Here is a 20,051-nt window from a genome sequence, read left to right as displayed (position 1 = left end):
TTATTATTTTTCCTTTTATTTTCTCTACTTATATGGAATGGCTTCTCACTGTCTATTTTTTTAATAAATGTACCATTTAAAAAGTTGAATAAATTAATTATTTTATTAATTAATATTATTTTTTATTTTATAAAAAATTAATATGATGGTGTCATTATTTATCATTTGAGTGTGAAAAATTTTTCGATTTTATATTTTATAAATAAAAAATGATCAATTAACACGATAAAATACGGAGCGAAATAAACAGTTGAAAGTCATGAATTCGAATAGTTAAAAGGGAGTTTGAAGTCAGTTCTGATCATTCTTTACCAAAGAGGGGGAAGAAAAGGGGAACAACTGAAAGGTTATCAATGTTTTTCTTAGGAAAAAAAAAGATATGCACTGAAAAGTAAATTAAATTTGTTGTATGGTTGCAATTGCTTGTAATTTTATTACATTTCATCTATATTTTGTTCTTTTAACGTTTGATTGAGTGTGAAATAAAAGTAATAATTTAGTTGATTTGATGTGATTACAATAAAGTCAAATTTTTTGCTATATTATAAATGATGACAGTTTAAAAATTATGGTAAATCAAGGCTAAACTCCATTTTACCCCTGTATTTTCTTAAAATAGCTAAAAGACTCCCTATATTTTAGAAACAGAGTAAAAAAACCCTTGTGTTTTAATACATTTAGCAAAGAAAAATCCTTAGGTCAAAAATTGACGGAAGGTGGGGTGCTCGCGCCTGAAGTGTGTTTGGGCTTGATTTTTTTCGTATTTTGATATTTTTTGTTTTTAACTAAAATGCCCCTATATTGTATCTAAAATTACTACGATCAAATTGACTTTTTTTTATTTTTTGTTTTGCATTTTCTCTCTTTCAAAAATAAAAATTCTTTTATTCTTAAATATATTTCTATTAAGTATCAAAATATAAAAGAATTACATTGTAAAAACTAATATACTAAATTTTATTTTTCAAATTTAGATATCCAGATGAATATAAGTATTCAACAATTATAAAAATTATAGTTATAAATTAATTTAAATATAATAATTATTATCACTATCTAAAATTATTTTTAACTAACTAAAATATATATTTAAACTAATTTCAATACAATAATTATCTAAAATTATTCTTAACTAATTAAAAAATATATATATTTAATTAATATAATTAAGTTAATTAAAAAAAACTACTATAGCCCCTCTTTCTTTATCTAAGCAACGTTTCCCCATATGCTAGGGGCGGGGGGTATCCCGCATCTGCAAAAGTACCTAGCGAATTGGAATGACATGGCAAATTTCTACTCGCTTCAATCACCTCAAATTGATAATCCCCTTATTAGAGGAATCATGAAAATTTTTTCGTGACAAGATAAGTAAAAAAGAGAGAGGAGACACGACAACAATAATAGAAGGTGAAGCGCCTCGCCAAAATCTAATTGAGGCGCGCCTCACCTAGGATCAGATCGAGGAAGAGAGCCTCGACCCAATCCAGGTCGAGGCAATGCGCCTTGACCCAAGGCTGCCATGGCGCCACTAGCTCCAGTATTTTGGCGCCATGGCCCCCTCTCCCCTGGCAACCTCCCGTGAATTTTCTTCCCCGACTCGATTACTAGACATTCTACCAGTTGGACACCTAATTGTTCCCCAAGTTTTTTAGTAATCATGTTCTTAGATATAAGATTCACAATTGAAAAGAGGAGATGAGGAAGGGTAGAACACTATATATTAGATTTACCTCTATGAGACATATCGAAGTATTTTAGTCAGAAGCACTGACTCAAAAGAACAACCATCAGAAGACGATCACAGTGCCATTCAAAATTTACTAACATGCCAGTAGGAATCCTAATAAGAAAATAAATGAAAAGAGTCTACGTTGAAGTAAACTTGGTTATTAAACTTCCAAATATCACCTCTCGTACTTTGGAGTGGGGGATATTGATGGAGACAAGAAGCTAAATAATGATGGTGCAAAAGGAAATCTAATCATTTCCATAAGCTGCAACTAGAGATCAAGGGCATACAACTTAAATTATTTTGTTATTACTAGATAAATCCTTGCATTAAATTGTACCCACAAATTAGTGGTATGTGAGGGGATAAAATTAATTTTATACCCTCTAACATTTATTGCTTGCATAGTATAAATATCCTCTAATTTCATTGTAAAAGGGGACTTTTGGAGAGAGAAGGAATTGAAGAGAAAAAAATTAATTTTTAGCTTGTGCAAGAGTATGACGTATTTAGATGTCAAACTTCATTTTTTCCCATCAATTTTTTTAAACATTTGTTATTTGAATACATTTTGTCTTTTAGCTTAATAATTAATATATATTGTATTAATATCCTACATATGTGTATATATATGTAAATCGAATCATATAATTCAAGTCAATCAATTTTTTTAATCCGATCTACCCGTGATCAATAATTTATTCGGTTGAATTTTCAAAATATTGCTTTTAGCGATATGCTAGTGGACAAAGGCAAACGAGCATATAGAACAACAATGTATAAACCCAAACTGGTTTTTGGATCTTTTCTTGGTAAGTCTAAACTCATTGAACAATTTGATTTCTGCTCTGGCTTAAATAAGACAGAAAATTTGAGTATTTAGGTTTCTGGATTGGATTTAAGTTTTTATATCAAAGCAAATTAAATAGGGGATATTTACATGGAAGTTCTACGTACTTTTTAAAACAACGGTATTTTGATATTTTTTTTACATTATTTAAATTATTTTTTTCCCCACCTCCATATTTAATATCTGGACATTGGATTCTCACCTCTATATTTGATATTTGGAAATTGGATCCTCGAGGCCTGAGTTTACAATTTGTCGTACAAAATCCGAACTGTATTCTCTAGAAAAATCAAATAGTTTTGATCGTTGTATGAAATATTATGACATTATAGAAAAAGGGTAATTTCTAGTATTATTTGTAATCATAAAAATTAGTGATTTATCTTATTATTAAGGGCTATGAAATTAGGCCAAAGTACACAAAAACCCCGTTTGCACTACACCTCCTAATTGTATAATTATAATTACAACTAAACTCCATATTCAAAGCCATAACTTGCACAAACACCTTTGAAAAACATTACACTAAGTCACTAACAGCCCCTCAGGGGGTGCAACTATAATTATGCAAAACTCAAGGTGCAATTGTGTAATTTAACCTAACCTTAGAAGTAGTCAATGTAATTTACCCTATTATTTAACATACATACTTTGAGATGTGGGTTTGAATCGACCTCCGGCCTCTTTATTTAGGTTCCTAGTCACCCCTCATCAACTGCTTCGACCCTCATCAGGAGAGGATTCTAATTTCCTTGTATACAGAAGGTATGCTAACAGTATCCAACCCAAAGTTACAGTGCAAGACGTGGGTTTACTTTCCAATATAACAGAATTACAGACCATCTGCTTCAGGAATGCTTCACTGATTGAAGGCTTTACTGAAATTAAGATCACAAACAAACATCTATAACTCAAGTCACTCTGTTAACGCAGAAAGAAAATGAAAGACACAGAGATATTTGTTCCTGCATAATGGCAGAGACGACAGAGAGTTGCATGCGGACAACCGACAGGTTAAACTTTCCCATTCACAGAAGGAATACTTGTCTTCTTAATTGGCCAAGGAGCACCGGCCATCACAGCCTCGATATCTTGGATCTCTCGTGGACACTTGGTCATGTTCACACAACCATCCGAAGTAACATACTGGAAACACACATGGAAACAAATAACAAGTTAAGATAATATATGGCCAGTTCTGAGAATTCATCTGTTTAGCGAGCATATTTGATATTGGGGGAGTGGGGCTGAGGACTGCATCCTTAATGTGTGTTACTTGCCAATTACGAATCGAGATACAATGGAAAGTAATCTAAAATTAACATTTGTTTTAAAACAATGCAAGACACCATTGCCATGTCATATTTACGATATAATTACATACTGTAGCTAACAATAGAGACTTCCAAAGGAAACAAGTAAATGATATTTATGTTCAATAAACCCCGTTTTTTCATTAAGGCTCAATCCGAATTAGGATTAGGATGCCATTACACCAAAGAACCACAAGGGATGCCTCTTTCGTGTAATAGTCCTCGACCAAAAGACAGCAAGACACTGAAAATGAGCATGTTCACAGTAGATTAGCATTCACATTGTGATTCAATACATTACGCAATATCATGCAAATGAAGTAAATTTCAGAAGCAAGTGCTAATTTAAATACTAAATGAGCTAAATGCAATTTTACCACGTCGCTTTCAATTCGAACCCCACCAAAACCTCTAAATCTATGGATCTGCTCATGGTTGAAATATTTTGATGTTTGTGCAGTTTCCAATGCAGGAAGTAACAAGGCATCAATGAAGTAACATCCAGGTTCCACCGTTATCACCTGCAGTTAATTCATCTTAGTGCACTTTGTAATACTATAAAATAATCTATTACAATAATCATAGAAAATAAGGCAGTGGTGAAGGTTGCACTGCATGTAAATCTTGAGATGAGATGATATTCGTCGCACCAGCCTATGCTAACAGGAGACAATTAATAACACAATCAAATGAACCGGACTAATTGAAGTTTCTTCCTCGATAATATTCAGGAAAGAAAGATAAAAATGAAAATAGTAGGAACAAATGATCGTATCGGTTTTTTGTAATACATTGATGCATTCAGCAGGGCTCTGACAGAAAGTAAAACATCTAAGCTACATAAAGGCAAAACTGGATAGAGAATGCTGGATTGACAGGTCAATAAGATAAATGACCATCATTTCTTCAGAGTAAATCTGCTCACCATATTCATCTCCAAACAGAGTTTAAGTTTTCTATTACATACCATTCCCTCCAAGAGTTCTCTACTCGTGCGCAGAGACTTGAGTCCAGCTTCTTTGGGTCTTTCCGCTCCCTAGAATAGTTCATTACGTTGAAAGTAAAATCATAATTGCAAGTAAAACAAACATGTGCTAGGATTATTGCAACCACCTTTAGGTAACCCCCAGGATCATGAGTATCAATTCCCAGAAGGTGTCCCAGGCCGTGGGGCATAAAAACGGCACCTAGTCGCTCATGAACCATAGCATCAACATCACTTCAAGAATTAGAGTGCCGTAACAGAATCAGAATCTAGTTTTACACCACTTACACATTACAGCAAGTGAAGAAAGCATAAAGATACATCATACCCAAAAAGGAGATTTCCTTCCTTCAGTGATTCCAGAATAGTTCTTTCAGCCAATCTGGAAAAATCAGGGAAAATGGTATTGAAGCAGACTCAGAAACAAATTTCCCAGAAGTATTACTTCATATTTAATAATGAGACTCATTTGGTTAGTGCATGGAATGAATCTGGAGAAAAGATTATAATCTCGAATAATTATCCAATGATCCTTGCATGCCAAATACAGGAAAAATGAAAAAAAAATCATTTCAAAAGTTGCTGTGCACATCATTTCCCATATGTTTCCCCCCAAGGAAATGGAGAGGGGTACATGTCTTTCTAGAGTGTGGAAAGCAGCAGCCAGCAGTGGGTATTTTAAATGGGAAATAGAGAGGGTGATATTGGGAAAAGGGGCCAGCATGGTGACGTCTAAGGATAGGGCAAATGGTTGTTGAGGTTGTAGAAAGGATGCTGAACTAGTTCTTATGGCTGATGATCAATGTGAATGGAAGGGAATGTTAAAGTAACTGGGCATTATAGGGTTCTCTAAAATGAGCACTGCGAGATATTCTTAGTTCTCTAGAGTCATGGTCTATACAGTTAAATCAACAACAGCACTCAGGGCCAAGCAACCATCAAGAAAGAAGCAAGCATTTGACCGTGTTTCCCCTCTTTCTTGTTCTGTGGTTGAGGAGCCACAGAACAAGAAAGGCTTTGCCCCATGCTGGGATTGTATTTCCATTGCACCTCAATCAGTAAAATTGTTCACTTATAGGCACCTGACAGATTCAATGGTCTGAATTTACTAATAGTCCTCCAAGTAGTATGACTAGAAGCAATAGCAATTTTTCCCCATGCTATATTTTGAGTCTTTTGACCTTGGACTTTGGTGCGGAACTGAAAATGAAATGAAATAACAATAAAGCATAAAGTACTATCATTGAAGCAATGAACCATTTTCCTTACTATTTCTCCTCACTAAAATCCAAAGACCAGACATTTAACACTAGGATAATCGCCATTAAATTCCAGAGCGTAAACTTAAGAGTCTTACTTGTGCATATTTACCCAGCTTACACCAGGTCGCATAGTCGATATGACAGCATTATGTGCACGAAGGACAGCCTGCAAATGCAAAAACAAAAAAAAAAAAAAAAGGAAAGAAAGAAAGAAAGAAACAGATTAGCATGCATCAATCCATTCATTTTCCTGAAGAAAATGGACATTTTTCTTTTTCCACCCTGTCCTCTCCTACAAGACATCTTCAACATAGATGCTGCGAGCTTCTCCACTAGTCACCGCTCTAAGCCTAGAATTTTATAATTTAATCATATAATTGATGAATTCCCTGATCAAGTCTGCATAGATATGCAATACTGTTCTTCCTCATTAAGCAGCAAAAGCTACACCATCTCAATGTAATATAAATAGTGGATGTCAAACTGCGTCTTGTTGCTCCAAAGATTTAGATTCAATTATGATGTGAAGTTCAGAAATGGTCTGCACTGCTATAGTATTAGTACCCACACCTATGCAATAAATAGTCGAAAAGCCTGTTCAATCTTGATGAAATGCTTGAATGATAAATTTTGGAGACAGCAGGAAACTTCTTCAATCATATTGCATGGAAGAACTTCCTATGTAGTATTAATATAAAATTTTGTCCAAAATAAAAAAATACTTACATTATATACAAGGGATTGGTCATGTGTAAACTTTCCATTTACCTGCAAGCACATCATATTTGCCAGCACTATTACACAAAAGTGACAAAACTTACTCTTATAAACAATGAGAGAACTAGAGATTCTCAGGATCTTTTATTTTGGAACAGAGGAAGTGAAACTATTCATAATTGTAGAACAGAAGATGACTAGGGTCCTTCACATTTAGAAGAAGAGCATGTGTCACAAATTTCATCCTAAATGCATAGTGCTGCAAAACTATAGCCAAGAGTTCTTCCTAACACCACTTTGCTGGGGACTGCTTTGCAGATACCTTTAATACAATTTTATCAGCAATGAAAAATAGGTCACCTATTCTTCATTGGTGACTGCTGTGCAGATACCTTCATCGTTCTCGTCTTTTCTATGAGTCATGACTTACTATCCTGTGGGTAATTTTATACTGGAGACAAAAAAATTAATATCTTAAGGCATGTGTCTCATACATCTTTCAATCTCCTATCATTTGAGATAATATGCACATTCGCTCTATGGTGGCTTTTCTAATATCTTACTTCGAGAAAAAAGTATGTAAATTTTCAAGAGTGAGTTATGCATATTTGCAGAAACCTGAGAAACAAGAACACAAATTGGAAGAAGAAGAAGAAGAAGAAGAAGAATATAGCACATAAATATGCCCATGATATTATATAAACACACATGCTTACCGGGAAGGAACATGTGATATCAGAACCATAAAAATGGTATTCAGCTCCCATGTCAAGCAATGCCATATCTCCATCTTCTAAAGTCTTAAAGAAAAGCAAATTACAACGAAGTATGATGTTAGAAATACACATCATCCTCATATTCTAAAGATTATGGAATTTCCTCCGATAACAAACAAAACTACAAAGAAAATCCCTTCAAATAGACTATAGTTTCCAAATGAAAAATTTCAGTCATACTTCCGTAAATTAAGAACCGTAATGCATGACAAGGAAAACAAGTTGTCAGCAGTATATAAAGTGGAATACTTCCAATTTGGCCTGTACATGAGGACAGCAATATTTAACAGGGAGATAGAGAGAGAAACTTACTAGCAAAAAAGAATTTACATTGCAAAAACCTCATGAAAAAAACACGGATACATAATTTTTACTCGACAAAATGAAAGTGACTATTAATTGTTATATCTCAATTCTGCATTGTTCTTCACGGTGCAGCGTTTCTAGTACAATACCAGTGGTGGCCTTAGAAAAGAGACTACTATTTGTGCTTCTGGAAAAATAAGGAAAAACAACTGAACACAGAACAATGGACTTGTGGTAACTTGGCTTTTCCCTACTATTAATCCTTGATCATTCAGAGCTTTCTATTTACCATCTTCAACTCATTTTGGATCCTCTGCAACTGTAGGTTTTTTCCTTTATCATTGCCATTATTTCACGGTTTCAAAAACTTATGTATCGTATTCCTTCCTGAAACCCTCACAATAATGATATAACAATTAAATGAGTTAAAGAGAACCCAGAGTAAGAAAGGAGAGGGCGATTGGCTTGCTTTAAAAAGCTCTCCTTACTTTTTTATATATGTCCAACACTTCAATTGAGCACTGTTACCTTACTGTTTGTAGGGATTCAGTGACCTAAGAGCTATTGTTCCAACTTCCACACCCCCTACCATGAAATATCTTTGATCAATTTGTTCAACCCTAAGTTTCAGAATTAGCTTCTATATTGAAATGCACAACAGCGCTGTACTCACCAGTGAATATTAGGTCCTCTCATGTTCCAGCTTCCTTTTTGATTCAACATATATATCTAAAAATCTCAATAGAAACTTTTCATGCTATTGTCTATCAACTATCAGTCCCTTGAACCATGATACACTTGTTCCTAGGGCTTGGCTGGAGATAAAAACGAACAGATTGCAAATCACCTATCAATATGCCTTCAGGTTAATGTAGAATATAGATCTATCCATTCAACATGAATAAAAAATGGGCTATCATATAGATTTTGACAATGACTAGAATTAATGTCCATAGATCCCCAAGAACACATAATTTTCATTTTATTGGAATTTTATGTTAAGTAGAATGAACTTTCCAGTAACATCTGATACTGAAAAAATTGTCTTCTTTTTATATTTTTATTATATATATAAAATAAATAAATAAAAAGAACACCTTGACCAGTAAGGTAGTAAATCAAATTGCACATCATGCACTAGAATGAAATCTGAGCTAGGCAACGCCTGCCATCTCTACATAGAATACACTGACAGCAAGTGGAGAAATGAGAAAGTGATCAATTTAGCAGGATAATAATCACCTGAACAATTCAGGCACACCTTCTTTTTTGCCAAAAGTAGAAATTACCAGTTATAATAAGGTTAAGGAGACAGCATTAGATTAAACACAAGTAATCTGCTCTTGGATTCACATCTGAATATGAATGTGAAACAAAAGCCACAGATGCATAAAGTAAAAAAAGAATTCTTGCAGGGTATTTATTTACATGGTTTGTGCTTTACGCCAACAGAGACGTATAGTTGCAGAGGGTATTACATGAAAGTGTTACCGAACATGTATACTGAAAGTCATTGTCATGATATGATTGTAGGACGCCCATTTTGTTATTCACTTGATAATGTCTTCAAGCGTGTATTAGTTACCTAACCAGAGAACACCTCGTTCCTCATACAACTATTTCTTTTAAATTTGTCAATTTAGCCATTATGCTAAGGTGATTATTTATCATTTTCAAATCCAGCCAAGAAGTTAACACGAGGAATCAAAATTACTGAATTTATAAGATGACACCAGCATTACATAAACACAATAGTTGTCTTTTGCATAATGCTTCAGAGGCAAAGATATGCCGGTTTAACATACCCTGTCATTCGGAGCTGCTGCATGACCATAGTGGAGCACTGCACTGTTTTAAGAAATTTAACAAATTAGATACTAGTGCAAGCACTAAAATTGAACTATTAGCTAATAATGCAGGCAACAAACTCAAGTTTGTAGTCCAGCAGCCCATTGTATAAGGCCTTATAGACATTCCAATAAATCCATAATAGTGTACATGGTGTCCTTGTTTTAAGCAACAAATGTAGAAGCATCATAGAGAAAATTAGAGGAAAATACCATACCCGTTGTCACCAGTTGCACATATACATGTGTATGAACAGTGTCTACAACCACCATACATGTATGTGTGATGGAGAAACAAGCTTTCTAGTTGATACTCTTTCATACCTACTTTTGTGTTCCTCATAACCTACTCAAGAGAACATTAATTGCAAGTCAAACAACTTCATCCATCATACAAGCATTCAGGCATACAAGGACATGAACAATTCTCATGAAACCAATTGATTTAAGCAACAAATTACTCAAACTATATTCATGACAAGATAGAGAAACCTTAAATTTAAGCTCAAATGATCTTATACACTGATGGAGGCGTTCATGACCTTAAAACCATCTTGAAACCGTCTAGCAAATCCAATTTATTCAAATCCAATCAAATTGGATTCAAGAAACAGATTTTCCTCAAGTGAATATCTTTAGTCTAGAGACAGGTGGATAATGAGATAATGATTAAGTGTTCTTTTTTTCTTTCCAGTTCAGGATAATCAAGATTTTAATGTCAAGGATAGGTGTTAAAAACAACCTCTCAGTCAGAAACTTTGCCAACAAGAATTGGACATTTTTTGAACAAAACAATTACATGATGGAAATAACTATTGCAACTTTAAATGACGAGAGCAGGTGTCATGTCCCAGTATATTCAGATGCTGAAACTTCAAAAAAATCATTTGAGCACACCAGTAAATATGCAAGCAAAAATGCGTACAAGGTTTAAAAAATCAGGCAGGAACACCAAAATCCTTTGTATCAGTTAGTAGGATCAGTGCCTATAAAGTGAAAAGTCACATAAATAGCATGCAAGATAATGTATCAGCTTATATATAATGTCAAACATTTTCCTTTATTGTTTCTGATATATAATACAGAATAGTAGTGATATGTTCAATACGGACGTCCAAAAATACATAACAGATTGACAATGAGACTGTCGCTTCAGCCTTAATCACGTACTACAAATTTAGTTTCACAAATTTCAGTAAAGTCAAGCTTTAGATTTGAGGATCATGCCCGAAGAAGGTAAATGAATTCCCAGCATAAAAGAATCAGTACACAGGATAATCTTTTAAAAAGTTATTGCTCTGTTTATTATTGTAAGCACAAGAAACAGATGAAATGATTACCCAGAAAAGGTTATAGGGATATCATGTATAAGGATCAGCTTTTGATATTATCATCTACAGTAGGTGGAGTACCTTTCTCCATCTATCATATAGGAAAGGAAAGCAATAAGAAACTTTTAAAATAAGAACATCAGATTCGAGTGATTCAAATGCGGTCAATTGTCCAAAACAGACAGAAAGAGAGAAATAACAACCATACCCTCACAATAAGAAAACATATGATGCATATCTGAGACCGGAAATTTAAACGGATATAAGGAACAAGTTCAAGAATGTTACCTCAACATGAGCTTCAGAGCTTATATCATTGGCATACTGTATGAGAGCAAGCTCTAGCCCTGACTTTACGACGCGGCATTCCGTCAAAATGGGATGCAAAGCATTTAGATCTGTTGTAAACTTGTCAATGCCCTGAGAAGGTATAAGCACAAAGTTGGCTATCTCCATCCAGATGGCAGTATTCATGCATCAAAATCCTATAAAAATTTCTTTCACCTCGTTCAACCTATGCAGTGCCAATTTTGGTTCTGCTTATTAGTTATTGCTGACAACTCGATCATTATGAGGAAAGAGTTTCCACATTTCTAGGAAATCAGTTACTTTGATACATACATCCATGTCTATGCTAGTGCACATAAGAGCAAAGGTGTACAGTCAAACCATACAAGCCTTTTCAGTATATATGTGCGAATATGAGGGTAGGTTTATGAACATGAATTTGTATGTATGTTTTTTAATGTCTTTCAATGCATGTGTATTAATGTCAACTTAATTCTATTTAAATTGATCTGCATTACACATATACATGCATGCGAGAAATAGAAATAGGTCGGGAATGACATATACAATCTCATGAAGCAATACATCTTCGAGATTCTCATCCATGTCTGAACTCAAGTGTTTCTGTACATAGTGTAGCAGTGTCAACTCTTCTTCAGAAAATGACTAAAATGAGAAAGATGTTAGAACCTCAAAGTCTGCTGGTTTGGAAAAGTTGTTACTATCAGTATTGAGGCCATGCAGGAGATAAAGCAATGGTTTTCCTGGTCCTCGGTATCGCTGATGCAAAACTTTTGCAATCTCATCAGTATAGTGTACAGAGTCAACCATGTATCTTTCCTGCAGAAGGATAACAAAAGCAATTTAGACTAAACTATTCCCAATTACTTCAACCTTTGAACTTTAATAATTTGATCAGAGAGTGTAATCACCTCAAAGTAGGACAATGACTTAATTTTTCCCAACCAAACTGCATAATCAGCAGGTAACCTCGGAGCAAAAAGTATTGATTCCCCACTTGCTAGATCCTTCAGTTAGAAATACAGCAACAAGCTGATTTTCATTTAAGTTTCTTCATGTGATAGATAGATCAGTATCGTCATTACATAAAATGCATATTACGAGATACAGTGATCTTCCAATCTAAAAGTTAGTATAAGCAAAAACTAAACCCCATTCATCAGGACCATTTCATACTCTAGATATACCAAAAAGCCTAAAGTCGCTTAGTATTTAATTGGCATAACTACTAAAAGGAACCAGACTGCAGACAACTTCATTGATTGCATGTGCATCGTAATAACGCAAGCAGCATCTTCAAAGAATTTTGAAGAAAGAAATAAAAAAAGATTTCAATTATACTATACCTACTCTCCTAGGCTGATTGCAAAAACTTCAGAATTGGATGAGATGAGCAACATCTGCAACTCTCAACACTAATAAGCTAGAAGAAATGCCTTATCTCATCCTAAAGTTAAGCAAAGAGAGAAAGAGGAAAGAGAATGGGCAGCAAAATAGACATCTTGAACTTAGTTTCTATGGAGTATTACTAAATTCCATACACTTTTAACTAATCTTGTTCACATCCACTCTTCCATAGATTATAGAAATTAAAAGATAAGATGCAGCATACTTACAATTGCGCCATAAAACCCAGGCTCTCGCACTCCAAACAAGTAAGCAAAATAACTCTCCTGTCTAGAGATCAATGAAGCTACCAATTAGAACTCAGTCATAAAACCTCAGCAAGTAATTGCCTACTACCTTTTCAATTGAAAAGAACGGATGATCCAGAAAAAGGAAAAGAAAAGAGACCTGTGGATAAAATCATGTTCCTGCATTAATGCTACTAGCTTGACCATCTACCATTTCATTTTGTTGATGTGAATAGAGATAAATGTGTTTGGAGATCTACAGGAGTAACTGAGAAATAATCTCATTAAAACTATCTGTGTGGTCAAGGGATAACATTTGCAATGCCCCGACAATTTGCAAATTGATACCTTCCAAGAGCTTCTCTTACAACAATCAACACTGTCAATTCATGATAATTAGCAGAGGCAATATGGCTGGATAGTGAATGCTGTAAAGCGACTGAAAGAATGAGAAACTGAAACTCTACTGATGGGTTCATTTTATATTGTTATGTACCAAGTGAATTCAATGGTTTGTTGTGGTTTTGATAAAGGGGAGCAAAGATGTTAAAATGAATTTAGTTTGTGGTTCAAAATTAGGGTTTAAATAATCCCCAGACCAGGCCAACATAAACATTTTCTGAAGCTAATCCAAAAGGTCAAGTGGGCAATTGACTAGATCAAGGCTGGTTAAAGGAATCCTCTACAGAGATGGCGAATGGCTGACTTAAGCCTCCACTACCAAGAACTGTAAACCCAAACAGCAGGCAGAAAGAATGAGACTGTTCTGAGACTCCAGGTAGGAACCCAAATAAGTATATCTCTGCAGTTGTCACCTCTAAGTCCTACTTCTCCTGAAAATTCTCAATTTGGGAATTTAAGAACTCGACCCCGCTCAATCATTCTCAATTAATCGAATATTCATCAGGCGGATAAGCTTCTAGGAAGTTGGCAATGCGGAGAAAATGTCAATTATGGGCTGAAATTCTCATATGGACCTATTTAAGTGCTAAGCTAGGTGTGAGATTCAAACCTAATGTTTTTTCAACCTTAGAAGGTCATTTAATATGATGACCACTTGTTTTGATCACTTTACTACAACATAAACGGTTGAAATGTCAACTTGATGTAGTTGGTAATTCGCTCTCAAGTCTCATCCTCATGCCCCAAAACAGAACACGTTATTCTTGAGAAGATTCCTAATGCACAACATGTGAATGCAAGTGGTTCTTCCCTACAAAATGAATTTTAAGATGGTTACTCCGAAAGATCTCAGATTGACTTACTGCTCCACCATAATGCACAGAGTTTCCAGGGTACAATTTCTACTATTATGTAACTTTCATGGAATTCTATTCACGAGATTCACTTCTGCACCTTCTTACTTCAGACACTTGGAAGGATATGAGGTTGATTTTGGAGCCTGGTTGGAGTGAAAGATGACTGGATAGTGTTTAGAGTGATTGAGCGGAGCATTTGGCCCATTATTGTAAGCATTGCTCATTCATAGAATTAGTTCTTGTAATCAAAAGTTGCAAATGTTGTCATTCATAATTTCCAACAAGGTCCCCCGAAAAGTTTGAGAATACAATTAAATATTCAACAATGAGAACATATAGAGTACTCCTTACAACAGGTATCACATTCACTTTCCATATGTTTGTTGACCAAATCCTTTGTGGCTTATGCCTCAAACTATGCATCAAGCCTATGTCAGAAAAAATCAGCTTTAGTTTATTGAACCCGATTAAAAGAGAGTAAAACTCATTTCGATACCCGAGTTTTGGATCCATAAACTGATACATGAATTTTTATAAATGCTCCAAATTTTTATGTGAGTTTTTGACATTTAATATTAAATCAACTCAATCCAATTCTCCATCTAGAATTCTTTTTATAAGGATGCATATACTTTTTTAAAGCTAAATTAACTCGAAGTATACATTTATTTTTCATTATATACTCATAACTAAATAAATCCTACAGTTATCATATATAACATATATAGGGTGACAATCAACAATCATATATGTAGTACAAAAAATGTTCATAGTTTAATAAGAAAATTCGAGACAGTGAAGTTTTGAGAATAAGAATTGATGATATAAGATATTGAATGTAATTTCTAAAATTGAGATCGAAGAAAAGAGCAAAGAGAATAATTTTCTTTGCATTTTGATTATCACATTCTTTATATATACATTTTTTTTAATTTTGACTTCTAGAATTAAAAATTCATCTTGTTAATATTTATACTCAGAATTCTTTTAATCTTGGTGTACTTTTATTTTTCATTCTGGTATGAGATCTCTTGTAGGATTATTTATAATTATTCAATTCTATGTTTATATTGTTAAAATGGTAGAACTTACTTAGTCTTTATCATATAAAAAAAAATAGATACTTGAAATTAATTCAGAGTTTGAAAGGATTTGTCATAATTAAAGTTATGGATAGAGAATTGTTAGACATTTATAGCAAACTCAAGAATCAATCAGAACACTTTTTTTTTTTTTTTTCCCTTTCATGATGAAAAGGGCCATGAAAGTTCATTACCAAACTCAAAATAAGTCAGTAATTTACAGCACAATTAACAGTAAGATCAAATCACTATAACTTAAATGTAACTAATTATGAAAAAGTATATATATATAACCTAAACGTAACTGAGATGTAGAACCAGTTTAACAGTAACGGTACACTTCTCGACAATCAATAAGAGATTTTTAAGAATCATCTACCAATTTGATATTTATGCCAAAATTCAGATACTAAAATGATTTTTACTCGAGTACAATTAACGAATGAAACCCAGATGATACTGAAATAACAACAAATTACGACTTTCAGAAACATCCATGGATTAAGATTTCAAATGCAACTTCAGGTTATACAAAGACATGGACAAACAAATCAATTAATTCATGAGAACGTAAAACATACAGTACCAACAAAAACCTTATGAGGTTCCTACCTAAACAATTCAGTATGATCAGTGCAGTACCGATTCTGCTCTTCGCCACCCTACAAAATCGAATATCAAAACTCAATGAATTTCAGCATAAATAATCAAGAAACGGAGATTGACAAACAATAATTGAGAGATAAAAAATCTGGTACCTGGAGGAAGACAAAGCCATGGAGAGGGCGAGAGGATAGAGATAGATTATCGCGAAATGAATGTAAGAGCTTCTTTCTATTCACCATGTGTAGTTCCATGGGGACCTGCGGCGGAGAGAGAGAAGATGGAGAAGCCATTTCAGTTTTTTGGCTTTACACAGAGTGAAATGTGAAGTGACAGCGTTCTATATACACGCAGTGGTTACTTGCCAAAGAGCAAAAATTGCAAGCAACACATTTTTAGAAATACAATAATTTATTCATTGTAATTTTTAAAATAAAATAATTTATTTTCGATACGAAGGTAAATTATTTTATTATAAAAAATATAGAAAGACTAAATTGTTATTTTTTCGCATAAGAGTGTAATTTATTCGTCGGCAATATCACAGAAAAATAAAGGATGATTTCGCTCCACATCCCTAAAGTTTTGGGTAATTACACATAGACCCTCTATTTTTTGGGGAATTACATTTACCACTCTTGCTCCGGTCTAATAAATAAATCACTCTGTTAGTTAAAATTTACTATATTTGTTGATATTAACATAAAAACTGAATGAAAATTAATATTTACCCTCAATTGACTTATTACTGATTTATTGTAGATCAAATAATTTTTTCGAACTAAACTACTCTTATAACGGTGAAATATAACTCTTCACATGCATTAAGGGGTGAAGACGTACAAGGGTAACTTGGTAATATCAACAAATTCAGTGAATTTTTTCTAGCGGAATTGTTAGATAGAAACAAACTTTAGGGGTGTTAGACGTAATTTTCCAAACCATAGGAGGTTATGTATAATTACACCAAAACTCAGGAGAGAGGAGTATAATTATCTCAAAATTACATTAAACACTTTTTAGTCATAATACATTGACCTTTTTTTGTGGGAAAAATATATTTAATCTTATAATTGTTTTAATTTTGATATATTTTCTTCTATAATTACCTAGTGAATAAATTTTGCCTACAATTATTTATGTGAAAAACAGTTAACTTTTTATTTTTAAAAATTTTATACTTCTAGTCCTGAATTTGTTGGTAATTGAAAAATTGTGGCCAGGGAAAGTATGTATTTTTCACGATTTTTTATTTAATCCTAAAAAGAGGATTAACCCTAGCGGTAATCAGTGCATTAAGGTTAGTTAAACCATTATTATCCAAAATCGAAAGAAAATTATTTATATTAAAAAATATTCCGAAGCAGAGATAAAAACTCAAGATTTAAACATGTAATCTGTCAAACAACTCTTATTAAAATGCGAATGCAACGTTTTCGATTCTAAACAGAAAATAAATATGCAATCATAATCTTATTCTCATCCCATTATAATCTCTATCAGAATAACCGATGTATTGTTAAGATCGTTTAGAGTAGATTGCTCTTCTGCCCAATTTAGTAATTGGGCCATCTTTATCACTATTTTCTTTCTTCGGGCCCAAGTCCCCTATAAAGGGGCGTCAGAGAGGGTGAGAGCCCTGTTGTGTCCGAACCCTATTGTACCATGAGGCGCTGTCGGAGAGTCGGGTTGTTTGGGAATGCAGCGCCAATCGGGTGGTAAATTCCAATCACGATAGCCAGAGAAACAATAACATCTTTAACTTTGATTTTCCTATACAATTCAACGATTTGAGCACATTCATCCTTTTCATTTTGCAATTTCAACATCTTTCGCATTACTCTTTAACAACAATTTGGGAATTATCGCCTTAGACCTCTCACACATTAGGTTCTACGACAAGAAGAAGTCACAACCACTATTATTTTTGTATATTAAAATAAAAAGAATTTTAGATTGTAATTTAAACATCAACGTAATGAGATCAATACCAACATAGATTTTAGAAACAAAATCATTAGTTAACCCATAACTTTCAAATGAGTGAAACTGCCATCTTAGATTATTATTTGTTCAGAAGGTCCTCAGTCGAATAGGTCTGCCGCAGTGCAATTGAAGAGGGTACTTGGAGATTTCTCAAGCATTGGGAAGTGAGTTTATCGGGATAACTGGCACAACTTAATTTTTTGAGAAAATCGAAAGCTTGAAGAAGGAATAATGATCAGGTTGAAAAGAATTAGACAAATCATGTCTCAATTCATGAATCAGCGAGACAAGTTAGGTCTTTCTAATAAACTTGGGAGGAAAATTAGGGTTTGAGAGAAAGAAGAGAATGTCGAATATTAGAATTATGGTCTTGAATTAACTATTTTATTCGCATCTCACTAATCTTATTTGCACAATGAAGTATACACACCTTTTTTCGGTCGATGCGTAAATCACCGATCATGTTTAGGAGTAAAATAGCAAGTTTAAAGGATTAAAGGATGATAGTGAGTATTAAGAAAAGTATATGTAACTTTGAAACTTAGAGGATGGATTTATAGTTATACCACCAAGAGAAAGGTTTATGTAACAATTATTAGGTAAAATTACACTTTTGGTCCTGTATGATAAGGAGTATGCACAATTGGTCCTAAACTTTACGGGGATGACCACTCAAATATCAAATTCAAAAAATTTTAAAGCTTTTGATCCTACGGTAACTCAAACAATAAAATATGATAGAAAATGTACATGATTGACATATGACGGTTAGTTAAGCTTTTTAGAGCCGATAAAACAGTTTGACTTGTGTGTCAAATCACGGTTTTTCCTTACTTTAAGGCCAAAAATATATATTTTTAGTAGAAAGTGTTGCCAAACAAAAGAGGAAATATTTGGGCAATAAATGTTCAACAAGAAGAGAGTGAGGATGTAAACATCTCAAAATGGCCAAAAATTCGAGTCCAACGGTAGGAAATCGACCTATCTAAAGATGTCATGGCTACATGACAATCAGATAGGAGGTTTTATGTTTGATCAATCATGACAATTTTTGTGTTGTTACGTCGATTAAATTCACAAGAGAAACAAATTCGAGAATTGAGGAGAAGAATTAATTGAACAACTGGCTTATTTATCTATTTTTTTATTCTTTTTTTTGTTGTTGTTGTTGTCATTGAACTTTATTTAAATTCCATGCTTTTGTGTTAGGTTTGATAACCATAGGGGATAATTAGTTATTTGTTTATTTTTAAATTGGGAGATAACATATTGTTGATGGGTGTCAAATCCACCAAAAATATTTTTCTATCGAAACTCGTGAAAGCGGTGAGTTTGGTCGAATTAATTCCTTCAAATAAAAATAAAAATAAAAGATGGAGGGATTTTGTTTTAATATCTAAATCTAAAACTAAATAGAAGAAAATACTTAGAGAGAAAATATGGGAAAGACATTCCAGTTAACGACATGGTCATACTTAATTCTACGATCGATCATATATGCAAGGATAATAATCATTCATGATAGATAAATTGATTATGGTCATGACCCAACAACCTCGTCTTTTCTTACCTTGTCGATAGTCAAGGAACGTCCGTTGACTAAACCCCTAATCAGTAAACAACCTTGGGAATGTTCTCAACATTTAATTTACAAACAGTGTTAAGAACTACAAAGGCCCAATTTTAACCAATAAATTCCTATGAGAATTTATTTAAGTTAGATTGTGTATTCCCCCACAATATAATCGAAAACGTGTTCATAATCAATTATGCTATGTTACCACTAGTTTATTGAACTAAAAAAATAATTATGGATTTGCAAGTTCAATTGGCTAGGCAAATATTATTGACAATGAATAATGGTACATATCATTATTAAATCAGATTATTTGTAATAAAAGCACGAAAAACAACATAAATACCAATATGAATGAAAGTAGAAAGCATAAATTAGATTTAACAACTCATTGGAATTAAGCATTTACCAAGTCTTAACCGAAATTAGAAGATCTAGCCTAGCATGCTAAAGAGAGAACAAATAAAAGAAGAAGAGTAAGTA

General features: G+C 33.5%; 1 protein-coding gene across 2 annotated transcripts; it reads right to left on the bottom strand.

Moving 5' to 3' along the window:
- Window positions 1–3,373: 3,373 nt before the first annotated feature.
- On the bottom strand, window positions 3,374–16,336 carry LOC105173590 (Metallopeptidase M24 family protein). Of its 2 annotated transcripts, none has more exons than XM_011095383.3 (16): window positions 16,162–16,333; window positions 16,016–16,065; window positions 13,045–13,105; window positions 12,340–12,435; window positions 12,098–12,247; window positions 11,408–11,539; window positions 10,007–10,134; window positions 9,747–9,789; window positions 7,576–7,659; window positions 6,869–6,910; window positions 6,238–6,308; window positions 5,209–5,262; window positions 5,009–5,114; window positions 4,863–4,931; window positions 4,273–4,416; window positions 3,374–3,728 (listed from the first exon to the last, which is right to left on the bottom strand). In XM_011095383.3, the coding sequence occupies exons 1-16, from the start codon at window positions 16,297–16,299 to the stop codon at window positions 3,597–3,599; spliced, it is 1,500 nt and encodes a 499-aa protein (XP_011093685.1). In that variant the 5' UTR covers window positions 16,300–16,333; the 3' UTR covers window positions 3,374–3,596. The 2 variants fall into 2 exon arrangements, with proteins under 2 accessions (XP_011093685.1, XP_088731649.1); XM_088875523.1 differs by lacking the exon at window positions 3,374–3,728 and adding an exon at window positions 3,756–4,139 and having other exon boundaries at window positions 16,162–16,336.
- Between the last annotated feature and the right edge of the window lie 3,715 nt (window positions 16,337–20,051).

The sequence above is a fragment of the Sesamum indicum genome, linkage group LG11, assembly GCF_026168435.1.
Source record: "Sesamum indicum cultivar Baizhima isolate 11 linkage group LG11, ASM2616843v1, whole genome shotgun sequence".
Classification (NCBI taxonomy): Eukaryota; Viridiplantae; Streptophyta; class Magnoliopsida; order Lamiales; family Pedaliaceae; genus Sesamum; species Sesamum indicum.
Note: the sequence above shows the minus strand (reverse complement) of the source record. Positions and strands in the feature narration are given on the sequence as shown.